The sequence below is a fragment of the Mya arenaria genome, chromosome 3, assembly GCF_026914265.1.
Source record: "Mya arenaria isolate MELC-2E11 chromosome 3, ASM2691426v1".
NCBI classification, from domain to species: domain Eukaryota; kingdom Metazoa; phylum Mollusca; class Bivalvia; order Myida; family Myidae; genus Mya; species Mya arenaria.
In genome coordinates this window covers 18,896,257-18,915,790 of record NC_069124.1, presented here as the reverse complement: position 1 = coordinate 18,915,790, position 19,534 = coordinate 18,896,257, and the positions used below count along the sequence as shown (strand labels likewise).

The window sequence follows — 19,534 nt, the reverse complement described above, 5'->3', positions numbered from 1 at the left end:
AATGATTAATCAATGATGCCTTGGTTCATTTATTCATTCATAAACTAATTGGTACACGAATTGATTGATATATTGATTATTGAGTTTTTTTGCTCTTTGCGTAAGTAAACACATTATTTTTTGAAGGAACGAAAAGAAGTCAGGTCATTATTTTGAATTTATTATATTGACATGGCAATAACAAAATTAACAAACTTAACAATACATACAATAATTATAGTATAAATTCAAAAACAAACCATATAAAATAAATTACAATGTAGCACGGTATTGGTAGCACTAAATACCACTGATATCACATGTGTCAGTATGCGCGGTTTACGGGGATTTAAAGATCAATGTGTAATCTTGCGATTCTGCTACGATATCTTCTACTCGTCACTTGCTTGTCTCCTGCCGTCCACGACTTGGACTTTACCCGAAAGTGACGTAGGTCGGCTGCGTGGTCGTCGTGCAGCATGGGCATATAGCCGACAGGTGTGCACAATTTCTGTTGTGTCTCGTAGAATGCCTTGTATCCGCCATGGAGGAGGTAAACTTCTGGGAAGTTGAGCGCCGGGTAGTTGTGTTGGTTCAGCGCGCGGTCCTGCGATCTCAAGAACCTGTACCTGAAGAAGATACATATGAAAATATAATCACCCACATTCACATTGTGTTCATTATAAGAAATACACACTAGAAATACCAAATGAATATCGCTGATTTAGTGTGGTAATTAATTAAATACCTACATTTTAGGTCCCCGTTCGGAGGAGAATTCACAGTGGAAGATTAACACGTGGCGTTTCTCTGGCGTCACCGGCGTTTTTAGGAGCTCGTTGACCGCGTCTTTAGTGTAGAGGTTGACAGCATCCTGGATGTGGCCGCCCTCATACTCGTACGGGTAGCGGCAGTCGACGACTGTCACCTTGGACAGCCGGTCGTTGTATCTGCCTGCCAGTACATTTGCCATGGTGTCCGTGCTGATGGATTTGAGGTCGCTGTGCTTGCCTGGGATTGTTGGAAGCGTGTAGTCTCGTGAGCCGTCGGCCACCAGGTCACACGTTTCGAGACGTTCCACTGCGTGGATGATGTCTTTCTCGATCGTCTGGATATCTTCGCCTCTGACCTTTTTCACAGCCGGGGAGTCGTCCACCTCGCTGTCCGCTGGACGCTTGCCAGAGAACAAACTTCTCTTGACGTCACCTGATCGGATACTTCTGTGACGTCTTCTTGATGGCAGCTTGATCTAAAAACAGACATGGGACATTGTACAACATGGTAACTCATATAGAATATTGTTTTGACAGAGTACGAGAGTAGATTGTTATTTTTTTATTATTGTTAAGTGGCGACTTTCGACTAAATGCTACTTCACTCAATTTAACACATATTGTAATGTCGGCCTACCGATAGTTCTGCGCTGGATCCAATTCCCGAGTCCAAAGACTCGTTGACCGTCTGGCATGGTGTTAACATAGCCGCGATCTCGTCCCACGGTGACCCGGATGTGACGTCACTCACTGGAGAGTCTTCGAATAGTCGAGTTCTGAAAATAGATGAATACATTATTATTATTAATATTATTATTGAGTCAGTGGTTTATAATGACCTTAATATACATATATATATTATACATATATAATATTTTAGTTTTATCCCTCTCATCACACATTAACATTAAAGAAAAATGCTCTCGAGTGGTACCTGTTAAAGTAACAATACACTTACCTAATAGACATTTCTAGAATGAATTTTAGTTTTTACACAGCTATTGGAAGAGATAATTTGAGAATACGGTTTGTATGCACGGTAATGGTTAGGAATGGTTATGATATTTTTCGCTTCATAGATGTGTATATATCCAGCCATGGTTGGTGTCCGGCCATTAGCGAGCATGCAATTATGTCCCTCTGGCTGGGAGTCGAGCTTGTCACCGTTCCGAGAGATAGGAGCAACGTGTGAACAACGTCCGACCAACTCAAAGCCAGACATAATTACCGTCACGCTAACTGCAGTTAACCTTAATCATTCGTTATCTTGCAAAGAAATTTGTTTCCTTTCATATTATTATTTTTTTACAAAAAACTACAAAATTACACAACAATCTTAAAATAATGTTTTTTGTCCATTTAACGATAATTTATCTTATAAGACAACGATGATAACCAACTCACTTATAGAAAGCAAATTACACAAATTCGGAAGTGAATATTCAGTGATACATGTGTTTTTTTGTTTATCCTTACCACATCACACCAAAATGTAGCAAACTTATTTTAAAACAGAAAATATATTAATCTCCGAGGGTTTTACCATAGTTTGCCTTTCAAACTGCAGGCATTGGACTGAATTCAAAGATAAAACAACTTATTTAAGCTTTGAACTTCAGAAAACCATATCAAGATAGTTTCGTTTTTCTGTATGTATCATTTCCGTCATGGCTGCATCTCTGGGGTCATCTCTGAATACATCCACCCAAGAAAGAGGTCCTGCAAAGTATCATTCAAAACACACATAATTATCTTTAAATGTGATATAAATCATGTGTAAACTTGAAAATACATACAAGAATACAATGTTTACATCATCAAATCCTACCTGAATGGGGAGAAACATTCTTTTTAAGAATTACTTGAAGGGGTACTACGACCCGGAAGCATTTCAAGTTTACAAGTTTATTGGTACACTAAGCACATTCATACATGTGATAAAAGTTTATACAACAGTATACTTATAACTACAATAACCAGGCTGTGGGTTGTTACTACTAGTATCAGAAGGAAGAAATAATGCGGAAAAGTGGGTACACATTTATCGAAAGGAAGATACATGCTTCTATGATTATCTAACGTTTTGTGTTTGGAATGCCGGGTGGGTTTTTAAAATAATTTAAATAATAGCCAAAAAGTTGCCTAATTTACGAAGTGATTGTTCATTGTTTTCATTTATAAGAGATTCGAAACTTTGGAGATTTTTTTCGCAATTGATTAAAAAACTACATTTGAATAAGTAATGAAATTCGTCTCCGATCTCTCCAGAGTTACAAACATTGCAAATTCTATCGTTACGTTGGACATTTGCCCATCTAAGTTTTTCAATAGGAAGATGATTGTTACACATTCTAAAATAACTAATTGTTGTACAAGGTAGGGTGACAATTTATCAAAATACTGTTCATTCATTTCGTTGTGGGCCGACACAAAATACCATCCATACTATATGTAAAATTACTCATGAATGTTCATCACTTTTTTATGAATTTGCAAAACACAATGCAGCTATAACACTGTGTTCCTAGAAATTATAAGCAATTTGTATGTTCATTGAATACCAGAAAACCATAACAAGACTTTTCGTTGCTTTTGCTTTTATTATTTCTTTACGTCACAGAAATCTATAGCGTCGATGTGACACAGTCATGGTCGTATCTCTGGGTCAATCCACCTAAGAAATAGATTTTGCAAAAAAAAATCCCCACATATGTCATCAAAAATGGAATAAATCATGTGCATACTTGAAAATTCATACAAGAAGGCGATGTGCACATCATCAAATGCTACCAAAACGGGGATAAACAGTGTTTTTAAGAACTGGCGTGAGACCTCAGTTATTTTTACTATATGTTTCAAATAGACACTAACCTGGCTTTTGACTTTATACACACCTCAATTGAAAAACAAGGACATGGCATCTCTAGAACAATTCAAGACACAAAATATAATCACAAGAAAACACCATGTTGACCATTGACCCGACTGTCAAAATTGAGTACAAATACATAACTGTTGTATGTTTTGGTTGACAAGTATTCAATTTATAGTAGTGAAAGACAAACACAAGACGTGAGTCTGCTACTAAGTTTATTCTACAAGTGAAGTCCAGTGGTGAAGCAAGGGTACAAGTATTAATAGATCTATAGTCTGTTTCATAATAGAACAATAACCCATCCGCCAAGGAGTCAATCGGCTACAAACAACTAATTTTCAGACTTCCACAAGCTATTATTTTTTCAATATTTGCATTGAAAACTATCAATTTCTGCAATAGAGTGTCAAATTCAGTCAAGTTCTCTGAATAAAGGACACTTTTTGCTTCATTTTTATTCAATTTTAATAAAATATTGATACTTGAACACAAGCACTCTTTTTTCTGTATTCACATCCGGGTCTTGGTCAACGGGGGGCAGATAACTGTGGTCTTGAGCCAACTACCTGAAGTCTACGACCCGAAAGTATTTCGTTTATTGCTGACACCATACCTTGGATTCATTCGGAACTCCTCGGCCATTTTTTTCAAAAAACACAAACTCCGCGCAGTGTTACTTCCCTTGCAGTACAGTGTGCAAGGGAAGTAACACTGCGCGGAGTTTGCAAAAAACAAAAAAAATGGCCGAGGAGTTCCGAATGACCCTGGATTGTTGTGGTTATGTTCAACCAATTTTCATTTCTTATAACATAGTTAACCTTGATTCTAATGTTGTTACGTGTGGTATTAATTCGTTCGTTCGATCCTTTGTTCGTCCATACCGTGAGCCGTCTTGAGACCTAATTTGACTACGTTGTTGATTAAGAACGGAAATCGATGCATTGATGACATAAACTGACTGGTGACCAATAAACACAATAAGGTTAAATTTAGAGGGACGATAATAGGACTAGTTTTACAAGTATACCAGGTATGTGCGGTTTGATATATAAATGAGGATATTAAAAGCTACTGTATATATATTTCTTTCTGCGTGATAGTAAACATATACAATTTGAGTATGTTTAAATTCAACTTGATGCATATATAAAATGTATCTGTTAAAATGCGCTGCAATGTATTGAACACACCAATTAATAAATCAAAATGAAGTCAAAAGATTAAATTAATTTTCATGCGTCATACTGGACAAAAACGTGTTTAGGAGATCAGCATTACCCAGACTTTAAACATAAATATTTTTGAATTATTTTTAAACCCATAGTTGAATTTTGATTTGGTCATTTTATGCAGTTTGACTCTGTCAAACATTCAGTGAGAAATGTAAATTTTTGTAACCATGGCAAAGGGGTGTTGTCAGGCCATAAGTTGACCTGCTGTGGAATCGTTGTTACAAACTTTGTGGGAGAGCTATAAACCAATATCGCATTTATCGAATTGATCAGAGATTGCTTTATTTATTTATTTATTTATTTATTTATTTATTTATTTATTTATTTATTTATTTATTTATTTATTTATTTATTTATTTATTTATTTATTTATTTATTTATTTATTTATTTATTTATTTATTTATTTATTTATTTATTTATTTATTTATTTATTTATTTATTTATTTATTTATTTATTTATTTATTTATTTTATTTTATTTATTTACTCATCCCAATTTTAAACGGAAAATTGCAGTTAAAAATACATATGTTCTGAAATATATCCAGGAGAAGAAGCATTTGGATAATAAAAATGTTATAATTAGAAAATGGTTTAAAAAATCCAATTAGAAAATTCCTTATTCTTATTTCATTATGTTTAAGGGTCACAAAACTAAACGCTCAAAAGGGACCGAAATCTAAATATCACATAAACATCAAATGAAAGAAGAGATATTTTTCCTATAATACTATCAGTAGCAGGAAAGATACTTTACTAAATAACTATGCGTATAACATTCTCCATTACAGTACCATTTAATTGTGTAGCGAGTAAGTGGATTCTGCACAAAAAAATGGACATGTTTTGCATGGTTTAGTCGAAAAAAATGGGAAGGTCGGACTCTTGTTTCGGGACGATTTGACTTTGAGTGGCTACGTCCTGACCAAATTGACGACGTTTTGACCAGCAACCGTCTATAGATATTCTTGAAGATTATGTTAACATACTGTATATATACAAACAACAACAATAACAACAAAGGAAAACAGGTACTTATAAAGCTATTTCAAATCTAAATACCATCGATATAGCTATCCACTTGTTTTAAGAAATACTTTATAGGATACAACGACACGGGAATATTCATTGTGGGGTGCCGACCCCATGAAATGGTATAAAGGGAGGTAAGCGCAGTTGAATTTTATATGAAATTCAAAACAAATGGTTGTGTTTAACCAGTAGACTATTACTTCCGGTAAATTGTAAATTTTCTTAAAAAAACTGCATTTTTTAAGTAACAGAGTATATACCGATATTATCATTACACAAATGTATAATATATAATCCGATGGTAATATTTATACCTTATTTTCTCTTTGTTATTTTATGACATAACTTTACGCATTGTTTTATTTTACAAATTAAGACTGACATCCCAGTAGGAAATATATTTTTTTATAAAATATGCTTTATCCTCTAAATATTTACGCAGGTTTCATCGACTCCCCAATTCGTCACACTGGTTTTAATTAGTGAATTGCCAAGATGTGTCTTCACACTGATTTAATCAGCTTCATAAACTCAATTGTAATAATTAACCTGTGAGGAAAAGTGCGCCCATTGTGGAGCTCGAACCCAGGACCGCTGGAACTCTCACGGTGCTATAATCGACTGAGCTAACCAGGCAGCTGGTTCTAACTACTTCAAACATTTATTGGGGGTTAACAGTCATTTCGTACCCTCTGATTTTCAGTCATTTCGTATCCCACATAAAGTCATTTTGTATCCAACAAAGTATTTTTCAGATCAAATAGAATAATTAGAATAATTTGAAGAATATGGTCTGATAAAGAGAATACAGTATATATATGAATTTGATATGAATTTAATGTTTGAGTTGATCAAAATTATGGAAAACACTTGTCCTATGTGAATCAAACTAAGTTTAATTTCAAGAAAACTTCTGCGTACATTGTTCTAAAACACTAACCTTTGCATGCATGCCTACAAAGGCTGTTGCCATGTGTGTGAATATCCATCGGAAATGAAATACAGATGTATCTGTGCAACAGTAACTTTGTAACAGGTCGTTTAAGATGATAAAAAACAGCATCAATGCTAACGCCGCTGACGGTATCCTGGAAGATTGGACGTTTGGCACCTTCGACAAGAAATTCAACAAAACCACATTCCACTGGATGGGTGGCTACCGGACAGGCTCATAGACACAGAGGTTCCCACTGATGTACCAGTGGAGATCAAGGTCGTAGCTCTTGAGCCACCGCAAACGAGGCGACTGAGGGCTCGTTAGTAGTGCTGGCTACACTTACACAGCCTGGTGTAAGAAGGAGGTCGCACATAATGGACATATAAGATTGAAGAACGTGACCTGCCACACAATTCTCGAAAAGATATTCACACTAAGCATTGCCCATAATGTTTACCCACCCGACCCCCGTGCCTCAAAAAAAAAAATCAAGATAACTGCAGAGGTAAAGGAAGCAGTTTGGCAGCGGGTCTTCAAATCAGCTGCCAACATTGTCGAGCGAGTGATGAAGGGAAGCCTGTAAACCAACAATGATGATGAGGGATAGCAACGTCACATATACACCAAATAAAGCTGGAAGAGCCAACCTGGGATTCTAGGTCTTGGTCCCCCTCCTCAGAAGTGAATCCGAGATGGTAGACCTGCAGATCCAGTTGATCAGCATACATCTCCTCACCTGCATCCATCGGAAGAAGTACAGTGTATGCGACATTCCATTGAAGACTCTTCAATGTTTGGAACTGCTACAAGGAGGACTAGCTCACAACCACCCAGTTACTTTGTATTGCCAGACTTGGACCTACATGTACAACTCAATAGGATGCTCATTGCTGTACAACAACAACAACTTGTAGACCACTACACATATTTGTATAATATATATGCTATACCGTGTTTTATTTAATAAATAGTTTAAAACGACATCTAAAATTTCTTCATTTATTAACAAAAATATTTTATTCATACATGTAGAAACATGGCATCAGCACTACCCCAAACTAAAGACAGTCATATATATATATTTACAATTCATTAAGTAATTATAATTTTTATGCTTTCCGGTAGTTTTAAGAGATTTATCAGAAGAATATAACTTGATGTATGTATTTTTTATAAATGTTTTGGTAAATTGCAAGAATGTTTCCCTGTGAACACCAACATAAATATATATCTTACACTGTATCAAAGAAGTATCATTGATATATGAGCCGCGTCGCGCGATTTTGGGCCTTCGGACATATATTTGGTATTACAATGTTTTAATGTATTTGAATGAAATGATATTTCAGGAAGAAATTTTGAAAATTTCGTGATGATATCACTAAAATTGCGTAAGATGCATGTTTTCAAGTGAGACCATGTATTGCGCATTTTGAATACTAAAGTTGACGTCATTCACATGACGTCTTACAAAAGCCCATTATTGGAATGTTGTGCAAAATTAACGTATCAATATAAAATAAAGCTTATAAGCAAATTATTTTCTTATCACAGAATCTGTAAGGAACATAAATTAAGATAAAAATAATGAATCAGCTTTGTATTTTTAATACATTTGGCTGTTGTAAACACATACTATTAATGCAGTCAAAATATGTCGGGACAAAATCCATGGTTGCTATGGAAACTTGGGTAAACCAATGGTCATAAATCATCGAGAAAATGATGCACCAATGAAAAACCTTTAAAAGAAAGAAATCTGGAAGAAATTTATTAACATAGAAAAAATAATTATTTTTGGCATTTTTTATTTATGATTATTTCATTTGTAATAATTATGTCCGAAGGCCTAAAATCGCACGACGCGGCCCATATAATGATAAATTTATTAACAATTATAAAACATAATTTTCTTCGAATGTAAGTATATAAATCCACTCAATATTTCTTTCTGTTTTAATGCTTTGGATGATTTCTACTCTGAGGCAAACATATGTAAGGTAAGGAAGAAGAGAATGTTGTTTGAATCCAGCTTGGCTTATTTTTGTATCGAAGGTCACTATTAATAAATTGTTTGTTTAGCATTGCCCAACCGACTCACTAAACGTAAAAAATCTGTAACTGGAAAGTTTTAATAGCCTCTCTTTTTTATTCATTATACGGCCAAAATATTTTGTGCCCCTCGGCACCTTGAAGTGCTCAAGGTGAGCTATTGTGATCGATCATTATGTCCGGCGTCCACATTATAAGATTCAAACATCTCTGAAACTCTATGGGCCAGATCCATGATATTTGGTATGCAGCTTTAGGTAGCCTTCCTACCTAATTGTTCAAAATATGTCCCTAGGGTCAAAAGTAGCCCTGCCCAGGGGGTCACAAGTTTTCTTAATATTTAAGTAGTAAAATCTTAGAAAATCTTCTCTGAAACCACAATGCCCAGACCTTTAATATCATTTAGTGGTCGTTTACCAACATCCTTATAACCACTGACTTGTTGACTAGTCATTTTAATCAGGTGAGCGATATAGGGATATTTTGGCCCTCTTATTTAATCTACTAAGTACCCACACCGAAAAATATGGATAGGGAAATTATGCTAAAAAAACTGTTTATTAATTATTGCCTTATCTTCAAGTTATAAACAAATTGTTATTCCAGAACATCTACATTTCCCAGATAGAAACATAGCATGTTGATATAAGTCAATGTCAATAGTCAATGTATTAAGTTGAATGTTCTATCAATGGTTGTTTATTTTTTGCACAAATATTTTTCTGTATGAAGTTTATGTATAATGTTATAGTTAGAACAGTTAAACAGTCATCAAAAGGAGACTTTTGGATGAACAAGCCCGATTTCTTATATGGTACTATTGCTTGGTGTCAAAATTTTTAACAAGCCCTGCTATGTAAAATATAGAATTTTAGCAAGCCCGGATGACATTTTCCCAGTGCAGTGCTTGCGGGCTTGTGTTAATTTCGACTACTGGTTTTAAGTATTTTATGACCACCATGGAACCTATCATTGCTATTACTTGTACATGTAGTTCAAGAAAATATGAGTGCAGCCTGCAAGCCATTTATATATAAATGTCAAATCTTTATGATAATACTCACTTCTGTAGCTCTGCCCTCATTTGTCTTTAATATTTTACAATAATCTTTTCTAACTGACTTCGAATATAACATGTTTTTAGAGACAGAGTACAACATTAAGATGTTGAATCTTCAATGCAGAAATTAAAATTCTTTACAATTTAATACAAGAATGCTATATGAAAATTAAGAATTGGTGATTCTTTTTGCTAGGCTTGAATGAATGAAAACTCGTAAATGAATATACAATGATTTTATCAAAAATATTTATGTTGGCAATTAACACAAAACCTTTTATACATCAACTGATTTCAAAAAATGAATACTGTCTTCCATTATATAGATAAATATTATATACTTCAGTTAAATAAACTGTACATACACTATTAAGAAATACAGAATGATATGCACAATTGGTAAAATGGAATGAATAAGAGAAAGCCTTATAATCAGAAGATGTGTGTTTTATAAAATGGATCAAAGTTACTTCCCTTGTATTTCATTATTGCATGGCGACCAGCCCCACCAATTATAAGAGCCACATGTAGATGCATGGAACATTGTCATGTAAATTAGCAGTCTTATAAACTGACGTGATTTCAAACCTCAGAGTAATTTTAGTTTGTTTTATACATTAATTTTGATGTTAAATGGTCATAGATATTGTAATAGTATCAGTTCATCTTTTATTTATTATGCCTTGATATAGTCTCTTGTCTGTTGTTATTATATGCCTGTTCATAGAAGGGACTTATTACAGTTTTACCTGCGGAGTAAAAGGATGGCGGTTGGTGTCCGATCAATTTCATAAGAAGCCTAGTGACCAAACATCACCAAATTTGATCAGAATGTGAATTGGCATAATTAATATCTTTGATAAGTTCGATAACCAGCGATACTGCTTTCGTCAGTCAAGAGTTTTCACCCTTAATATATAGAAATTACCTGGAACTGCTCTTGTTCAATCAATAAATTTAAAAACCTTTCTCCAATCATCATCAAATTTGGTCAGAATGTGAATAGGCATTTTATCTCAGACAAGTTTGGTAATTATTCTCAGTCACTCAAGAGTTATAACCCTTGAATTGCAAAAAACTTTATTAACAGTGTCTAAATTTGGCTTAATATACAACCGCTTATCACCAAAGTTTATGTCCTAAAATTAGGACAGGCATATTTTGTGTCAGTTGGCTCTCTTATTATTTATGTTTACTTTTCTACTTTTTTTAACAGTTACCTATAATATTGTAAATGATATGACGCTTTAAATCGGAATCTACCTGTACTTGACAATTATAATTGTTTAACAAAGTAATATATTGAATCCAAGTAATGTTAAAATTGATATATGGTGGTCAAATTAGATTACAATGTCCCAGGATAATTGCCTTCTTTGTGTAACAAAAGAATATGCAGTTATAATGGTCATAGAAGTGCGCTATTTTTAGCCGCGCATGGGCCGCTCCAATAATTGTACTAATACAGTTCGAAGTCATGTTCTAAGTCAAAATTTGATCATATATAGACATTACCTGAATGGCGCAAACTTTCAGTAACTTTCATTATCTACTACAAGTGATCTTCAATACTAGGTCAAGGAAAATAATTTCTCCAGAAGTAGCTATTTACTAGTCAAATCTATGAAAGTGTCCCTTTAAGAGAAATTTTTGCTTTTGAGAGAAATTGCTGTGTTTACTTATCCTTTTTTAGGGTATGTCATTTTCGTACATGTTGATATATTTGTACTTGCAATTCTGGTATCATTTGATTGTTACATTCTTGAGCGCTATAAATTAGTAGATACAGGTGTTGCAATATTTAGTAGACAGGTGTTGCAATATTTAGTAGACTGGTGTTGCAATATTTAGTAGACTGGTGTTGCAATATTTAGTAGACAGGTGTTGCAATATTTAGTAGACAGGTGTTGCAATATTTAGTAGACTGGTGTTGCAATATTTAGTAGACTGGTGTTGCAATATTTAGTAGACTGGTGTTGCAATATTTAGTAGACAGGTGTTGCAATATTTAGTAGACAGGTGTTGCAATATTTAGTAGATTGCAATATTTAGTAGACAGGTGTTGCAATATTTAGTAGACAGGTGTTGCAATATTTAGTAGACTGGTGTTGCAATATTTAGTAGACAGGTGTTGCAATATTTAGTAGACAGGTGTTGCAATATTTAGTAGACTGGTGTTGCAATATTTAGTAGACAGGTGTTGCAATATTTAGTAGACATGTGTTGCAATATTTAGTAGACTGGTGTTGCAATATTTAGTAGACTGGTGTTGCAATATTTAGTAGACAGGTGTTGCAATATTAAGTAGACTGGTGTTGCAATATTTATGTCTCCCCCTCTCTGGGGGAGACATATTGTTTTTGCCCTGTCCGTCAGTCCGGTAGTCCGTCAGTCCGTCAGTCCGTACGTCACACTTCGTTTCCGATCGATAACTGGAAAACCGCATGACCTAGGATCACCAAACTTGGTAGGGAGGTTGGTTGTGAGGTGTAGAGGATCCCTATTGTTTTTGGGGTCACTAGGTCAAAGGTCAAGGTCGCGGCGACCCCCAATATAAAAAACATTTCTGCTCAAAATCTTGAGAACGGTTTGACATAGGTTCACCAAACTTGGTAGGGAGGTTGGTCATGAGGTGTAGAAGATCCCTATTGTTTTTGGGGTCACTAGGTCAAAGGTCAAGGTCGCGGCGACCCCCAATGTAAAAAACATTTCCGCTCAATATCTTGAGAACGGTTTGACCTAGGTTCACCAAACTTGGTAGGGAGGTTGGTCATGAGGTGTAGAAGATCCCTATTGTTTTTGGGGTCACTAGGTCAAAGGTCAAGGTCGCGGCGACCCCAAATGTAAAAAACATTTCCGCTCAATATCTTGAGAATGGTTGACCTAGGTTCACCAAACTTGGTAGGGAGGTTGATCATGAGGTTTAGAAAACTCCTATATTTTGGGGGGTCACAAGGTCAAAGGTCAACGTCGCTGTGACCTCTAATGTAAAAAAATATTTCCGTGCAATATCAGGAGAATGCTTTGTTCGTTTCCGATCGATAACTGGAAAACCGCATGACCTAGGATCACCAAACTTGGTAGGGAGGTTGGTCGTGAGGTGTAGAGGATCCCTATTGTTTTTGGGGTCACTAGGTCAAAGGTCAAGGTCGCGGCGACCCCCAATATAAAAAACATTTCTGCTCAAAATCTTGAGAACGGTTTGACCTAGGTTCACCAAACTTGGTAGGGAGGTTGGTCGTGAGGTGTAGAGGATCCCTATTGTTTTTGGGGTCACTAGGTCAAAGGTCAAGGTCGCGGCGACCCCCAATATAAAAAACATTTCTGCTCAAAATCTTGAGAACGGTTTGACCTAGGTTCACCAAACTTGGTAGGGAGGTTGGTCATGAGGTGTAGAAGATCCCTATTGTTTTTGGGGTCACTAGGTCAAAGGTCAAGGTCGCGGCGACCCCCAATGTAAAAAACATTTCCGCTCAATATCTTGAGAATGGTTTGACCTAGGTTCACCAAACTTGGTAGGGAGGAAGTACAAATTTCATGTCCATCATTGATTATTTCTCACCTACGACCACACAATGGGGGAGACATGCGCTTTTTCAAAAAAGCAATCTCTAGTTAGTAGACAGGTGTTGCAATATTTAGTAGACTGGTGTTGCAATATTTAGTAGACAGGTGTTGCAATATTTAGTAGACTGGTGTTGCAATATTTAGTAGACAGGTGTTGCAATATTTAGTAGACAGGTGTTGCAATATTTAGTATATTGTAGACTGCTGTTGCAATATTTAGTAGACAGGTGTTGCAATATTTAGTAGACAGGTGTTGCAATATTTAGTAGACTGGTGTTGCAATATTTAGTAGACAGGTGTTGCAATATTTAGTAGACAGGTGTTGCAATATTTAGTAGACAGGTGTTGCAATATTTTGTAGACTGGTGTTGCAATATTTAGTAGACTGGTGTTGCAATATTTAGTAGACAGGTGTTGCAATATTTAGTATATTGTAGACTGGTGTTGCAATATTTAGTAGACAGGTGTTGCAATATTTAGTAGACAGGTGTTGCAATATTTAGTAGACTGGTGTTGCAATATTTAGTAGACTGGTGTTGCAATATTTAGTAGACTGGTGTTGCAATATTTAGTAGACTGGTGTTGCAATATTTAGTAGACTGGTGTTGCAATATTTAGTAGACAGGTGTTGCAATATTTAGTAGCTGTGGTTGTAGGAATTATACTTAAATTGGGAGTCATGTGTTTCAAGTTTTAAATTAATTTTATTATTGATCCTTCATGCAAGATAGGTTAGTTGAAGAGAAAAGTGAAAATGCAGTATTGTCTGTTAGCAAGGGGCTGTTCAAGATGTTTGTAGACTTCATGAATAATTTCTAAAATTTATGACATATTTCAATAATTTTTTAGACATGGCAAACACCCTAATGACCTTTTTCACTTAAAAAAGGGCAAATTGGTTCAATTGCATTGATAGTTTGTATGAAAAACAATAATTGAAGCCATATCTTCTGCTCAGGAGGCCCACATTATGTGAAATAAGAACTATACATACACAATGATTTTATATATATTTATCATATTCAGATGATCATTTCTCTTCCGTATTTTGTCACATAATACGTTTGTGATATAGCAGTCAAAATGCAGAGGGACATTCATGCCTGTGAACTTCTTAAACAGCCCTCGTATGAAATATAAGTAGATTGTTACTCGCACATGTACACCAAATTTAGTCATGTGAAATTCAGTCATGTGATGATGATAACTTAATGTGATTTCTCTTTTTTCAGATCAGCTAAACTGGAAATGAGCAGTACAACAAAGCATTTATAATAGTCCTAAACCTGATGATAGACGACCCCCTAATTGTACTTATGTTGCTATGGCAGTGAGGGATCCGTATGGGGAAGAACTAGAATCACTCCTGGCCAGTTCTATGGAGGATCCGGAAACCGCTTCAACATCTTACGGAATTCGGAGCAGTAATGGGGCCTCTTTAAGGGGTCGGCACCAAAGCAGTGACGAGGAACTTCTGGACTCGGTGATGGCTCGAGAGCAACACTTGGACACCTCTGCTGGGTTCGCGAACAAAAACATGGAGTCTGATAGATTCCAAGGTAGTAAAGTTTATGTGATTGAATCTTGTCGGGGTTATATATTTTTATTGGGGGGGGGGGATAGGAAGAGGGGGGTGAAGAAACAAGTCCTGGCCCCAATATCACAAAAAGATAGAGATGTTTTTGAAGTCTTCATGTATTTGTGATAATTTTACTTACTGGTAACCCTGTTTCTTGTTTCAATCACAAGAATTTAAATTCATATGCACATTTAAAAGCCCTTAAATGGTATGCTTCTGTTATAGACATACTCCTTATTAGGCCAATATACACTTGGACATTTGAGGTTAATATCAAGACTCATTTATACTCATAAATCTGTTTCTATCGCTACTTTGATACAAAAAGAGGAGAATAATGTAATTTATAGCAAAATTTGCTTTGTGGATCATGTATATAATCAGCATTTTTCACCTTCAGTTCACTTCAATAAGCAATTTATAACAAAATGAAACTTATAGTATGGAGTCAGGTTAAATTTTAGAATGAAAAATACAGTAGAAAATATCTTCTGTTTTTTTTTTCAGTTGACATAGAAATTAATGATAAAGACAATATAATGTATAATTCAAAGTTTAAATGTCAAACGACTGTATTGACTTTACGCATACTTTTACAATTTTAATGATGAGTTAAAATGTTAATGACATTTATCTGGGGGCATCTTTCTATCATCAATGAATATGAAGACAGTTATTATAAAAGCAACAGATTGTTCAAGATGGTATTGTTTGTGGTGACATGCAGTGATATTGATCTAAATAATGTATTATGTAGCATATTAATGAAAAAGAAATCAGTATTTTAATGCCTAGCAATGTACAGCAGGATGGTTATGGTGGAGATTTATGTAGGTTTTGTAAAAATGTGATTGTATGATGTCAAAAGAAAGGATAAATGAGGGGAATAAAAATGGTTACTATGGCACCACAGGTAAGCATTTTTTTATATTTTGAATGTCTCAGTCATTTATGTCATTTGGCCAATCGTTAACAACTTTATTAAAGTTAACAATGTGATTTACTCTAGCATTGATAACTTAAACATGAAATAATTTGAGGATGTATAACATTTTTACAAAGCTTGTAGTAAAATATTTCTCTGTTACATGGCAAAGTATATATACATAGCAATATCCTTTAACAAATTTTCATTTTTATACACATCAATACAATTGTTAAAAGCAGCATTTTCATAAAATTTCTTTGGTAAGTATTTTTTTTCTAAAAATAGAATAAGAAGGATATTAAAGCAAAAGATGGTATTCTGTTTATTTAAACAAGTAGAGCTGAGACTGTGGTTTCAGATCTTGTTAGAAATACAGCAGATCACAAGTGTATCCATTAAACTTCCAGAGAAGTAACGATTTGAAAGTTAACAATGACGTTAACAACTTTGTTTACTTAAGCTAAGTTTTTTACAATCAGCCCAATATTGTAACATACAAAAGCAGGAACTATCCAGTCTGAAAGATTGTTTGTTTGAATATATTTAAAGAAAATAAGTTAACATCGTCAAATTGTAGTCATTTTTGAAAGTACATCTCTCAAAGTAGCAGGAAAGTCTGATCTTAGGTTTCCAAAAATCATTGAAGACCTCATCAGTCATATAAAACTGTCATAAGAAAACAATATGGGAAGGAATTTGAATGCATACAAAGTAGTTGTGTTTGTTATAAAACGGCATTAGTTGTACACTCCTGACTCGATTTCCATATAAATGTAAATGATGAGATTACAAGATGTCCCCAGCATGCGATGGAGGACATCGCCCACACAGGGATATAGATGCAAGGGAAAAGGAATGTTAAGGTGAATTCCACACATCCAGGTTTAAAGTGGTTGGGCTAATAAAGAGAAATCTCATGTTGTTACAAAAACAATGAAATTAGGACATCCTCATTGGTTGCATTTTTCAATTCACCACAGTTGAGGCCCTATGAGGTCTCTTGTTCAGATTTCTTTAATTAGTCAATGGATAAATATAATTAAAAGTTAAATTTCCATGTTTCAGGGCCGTTTTCTTATTTGGTTTAAAGTTTGTGACACAACCCAACTGTATTTGATTTCTGAGTTTGCGCGCCAATTTCTTATGTTGTTTATAATTTGTGACCCAACCCAACTGTATTGGATTTCTTAATTTGCGCGCCAATTTCTTATATTGTTTATAATTTGTGACCCAACCCAACTGTATTGGATTTCTGGGTTTAAGGGCTGATTTCTTAATATATTGTTAATAATTTGTGACCCAACCCAACTGTATTCAATTTCTGAGTTGGAGGGCCGATTTCTAATGTTGTTTAATATTTGTGACATTACCCAATTGTACTGTATATCAATAATTATATATTGGAATTAAATAACCATATCTTGTGCATCTTATAATGATTAAACTTTTTTAAAAATAAGTTTCTGCAAAATAATTTTACTGGGGCCTCACGAAGATGGCCGCTACTATGATAATGGAACTTGTGCATTTAACAGTGAAACCTATGCATGTAACGTTTTCGTCAGATTTCCAATAAAAAACGATGCCAGGGAGATATCCCCTTAAATACTAAATCCTATAATGCTTGAAATTCAGTCACTGTGAACATGGTTTTTGCACCACTTCTTGTCAAGCAAAAAAACAAAAACAAATATAGACTTAATTGAGGGGTTTCAGACAGGAAAGTGGGGATAAAAATCTTAGGTTATTATTTCTATGGCCTAAAGGAAAGCAACTTCCAGACCTCCCTGGTTTAGTGATGACAGAGATGTGCTTGTTTTGATTTTCCTATGATGAAATTTGCATTTTATTTTTTTGCTGTCTGGAAAATGAGGTGGAATTTAAAGTTAGGTAGAGTTTGTGATGGACAGCTTATCATAACTGTTTCATATTGCAATTTTCTAATATAATCACGGTATCGTATGCCATTTTATTTTAACTTAAAAACTGTTCAAAATATTCATGTTGAATTTAAGACATTTGTTACCAGTGAAAATAGTTTAATACACAATCATGTGTGGCAAGGCCCATAACTGGCATTAATAATTTCAAGTTTCCATTCATGATTATGCCTCTAAATGTTTGACTGAAAACGAACCACTTGCTTGACGTGCTATTGTAATAATTGTATCACCTTAAAGCTGCACTCTCACAGATATACCATTTTTACAACTTTTTTTATTTTTTGTCTTGGAAAGGGCAAATTTTGGCGTAAATATCTGCAAACCAACGATATAAGACTGTTGACAAAAAATCAGATTGTAGTTTGTCATATTTCCATTCGAAAATGAATGTTTTATGGCTTAAACTGTTACTAACGGTTTAAGAAAAATGCATGAAACATCAATTTTTGAACTTAAATATAAAAATCTGCGATCTAATTTTTTGTTAGCAGTCTTGTATCAATGGTTTCCATGGATTTTCGCAAAAATTGGCTCATTCCAAGACAGAAAATAAAAAAGTGGTCAAATCCTTTAACCTGTGATAGTGCAGCTTTAAGTTTATTATGCCCCCCTTCGAAGAAGAGGGGTATATTGCTTTGCACAGGCATGTCGGTATGTCGGTCGGTCGGTCGGTCGGTCGGTCCGTCGGTAGACCAAAGCTTGTCCGAGTGATAACTCAACAATTCCTGGACGTATGGTCATCAAACTTCACACGAAGGTTGGGCCTGACCAGTAGATGACCCCTATTGATTTTGGGGGTCATCGGCTCAAAGGTCAAGGTCACAGTGACCTTTAATGGTAAAATAATTTTAAAGCATGTCCGAGTGATAACTCAACAATGCCTGCACCCATGGCCCTCAAACTTGACATGGAGGTTGGGCCTGACCAGTAGATGACCCCTATTGTTTTTGGGGGTCATCAGGCCAAAGGTCAAGGTCACAGTGACCTTGAATGGTAAAAGGTTGTCCGAGTGATAACGTGACAATGCCTGCACCCATGGCCATCAAACTTGACTTGGATGTTGGGCCTGACCAGTAGCTGACCCCTATTGTTTTTTGGGCTCAATGGGTCAAAGGTCAAGGTCACAGTGACCTTGAATGGTTAAAGGTTGTCCGAGTGATAACTCAACAATGCCTGCACCCATGGCCCTCAAACTTGACTTGGAGGTTGGGCCTGACCAGTAGATGACCCCTATTGTTTTTGGGGGTCATCTGGCCAAAGGTCAAGGTCACAGTGACCTTGAATGGTAAAAGGTTGTCCGATTGATAACTCAACAATGCTTGCACCCATGGCCCTCAAACTTGACTTGGAGAATTGGCCTGACCAGTAGATGACCCCTATGGTTTTTGGGGGTATTTGGCCAAAGGTCAAGGTCACAGTGACCTGGAATGGTAAAAGGTTGTCCGAGTGATAACTCGACAATGCCTTCACCCATGGCCCTCAAACTTGACTTGGAGGTTGGGCCTGGCCAGAAGATGGTTCCTATTGATTTAAGGGGTCATTGGGCCAAAGGTCAAGGTCACAGTGACCTGGAATGG

At 35.4% G+C, this 19,534-nt stretch overlaps 2 protein-coding genes across 6 annotated transcripts in view; one reads left to right on the top strand and one right to left on the bottom strand.

Annotated features, from left to right (window-relative positions):
- Window positions 1-328: 328 nt before the first annotated feature.
- On the bottom strand, window positions 329-7,574 carry LOC128225760 (M-phase inducer phosphatase 1-like). Its single transcript, XM_052935661.1, has 5 exons — window positions 7,476-7,574; window positions 7,172-7,176; window positions 1,390-1,528; window positions 732-1,228; window positions 329-608 (listed from the first exon to the last, which is right to left on the bottom strand). Exons 1-5 carry the CDS (start codon window positions 7,572-7,574, stop codon window positions 329-331), a joined length of 1,020 nt encoding a protein of 339 aa, XP_052791621.1.
- LOC128227351 (H(+)/Cl(-) exchange transporter 4-like) overlaps window positions 6,080-19,534 on the top strand; it is a 53,445-nt gene continuing 39,990 nt past the window's right edge. For 2 of the 5 annotated variants that reach the window (XM_052937789.1, XM_052937787.1), the window contains exons 1-2: window positions 6,080-6,192; window positions 14,740-15,066. In XM_052937789.1, the coding sequence (XP_052793749.1) occupies window positions 14,832-15,066 (235 nt within the window). In that variant the 5' untranslated portion in view covers window positions 6,080-6,192; window positions 14,740-14,831. Of the gene's footprint in view, window positions 6,193-8,810; window positions 8,829-14,739; window positions 15,067-15,851; window positions 16,000-19,534 lie in introns of those variants that run through there. The other 3 variants (XM_052937790.1, XM_052937791.1, XM_052937792.1) reach the window with 3 other exon arrangements.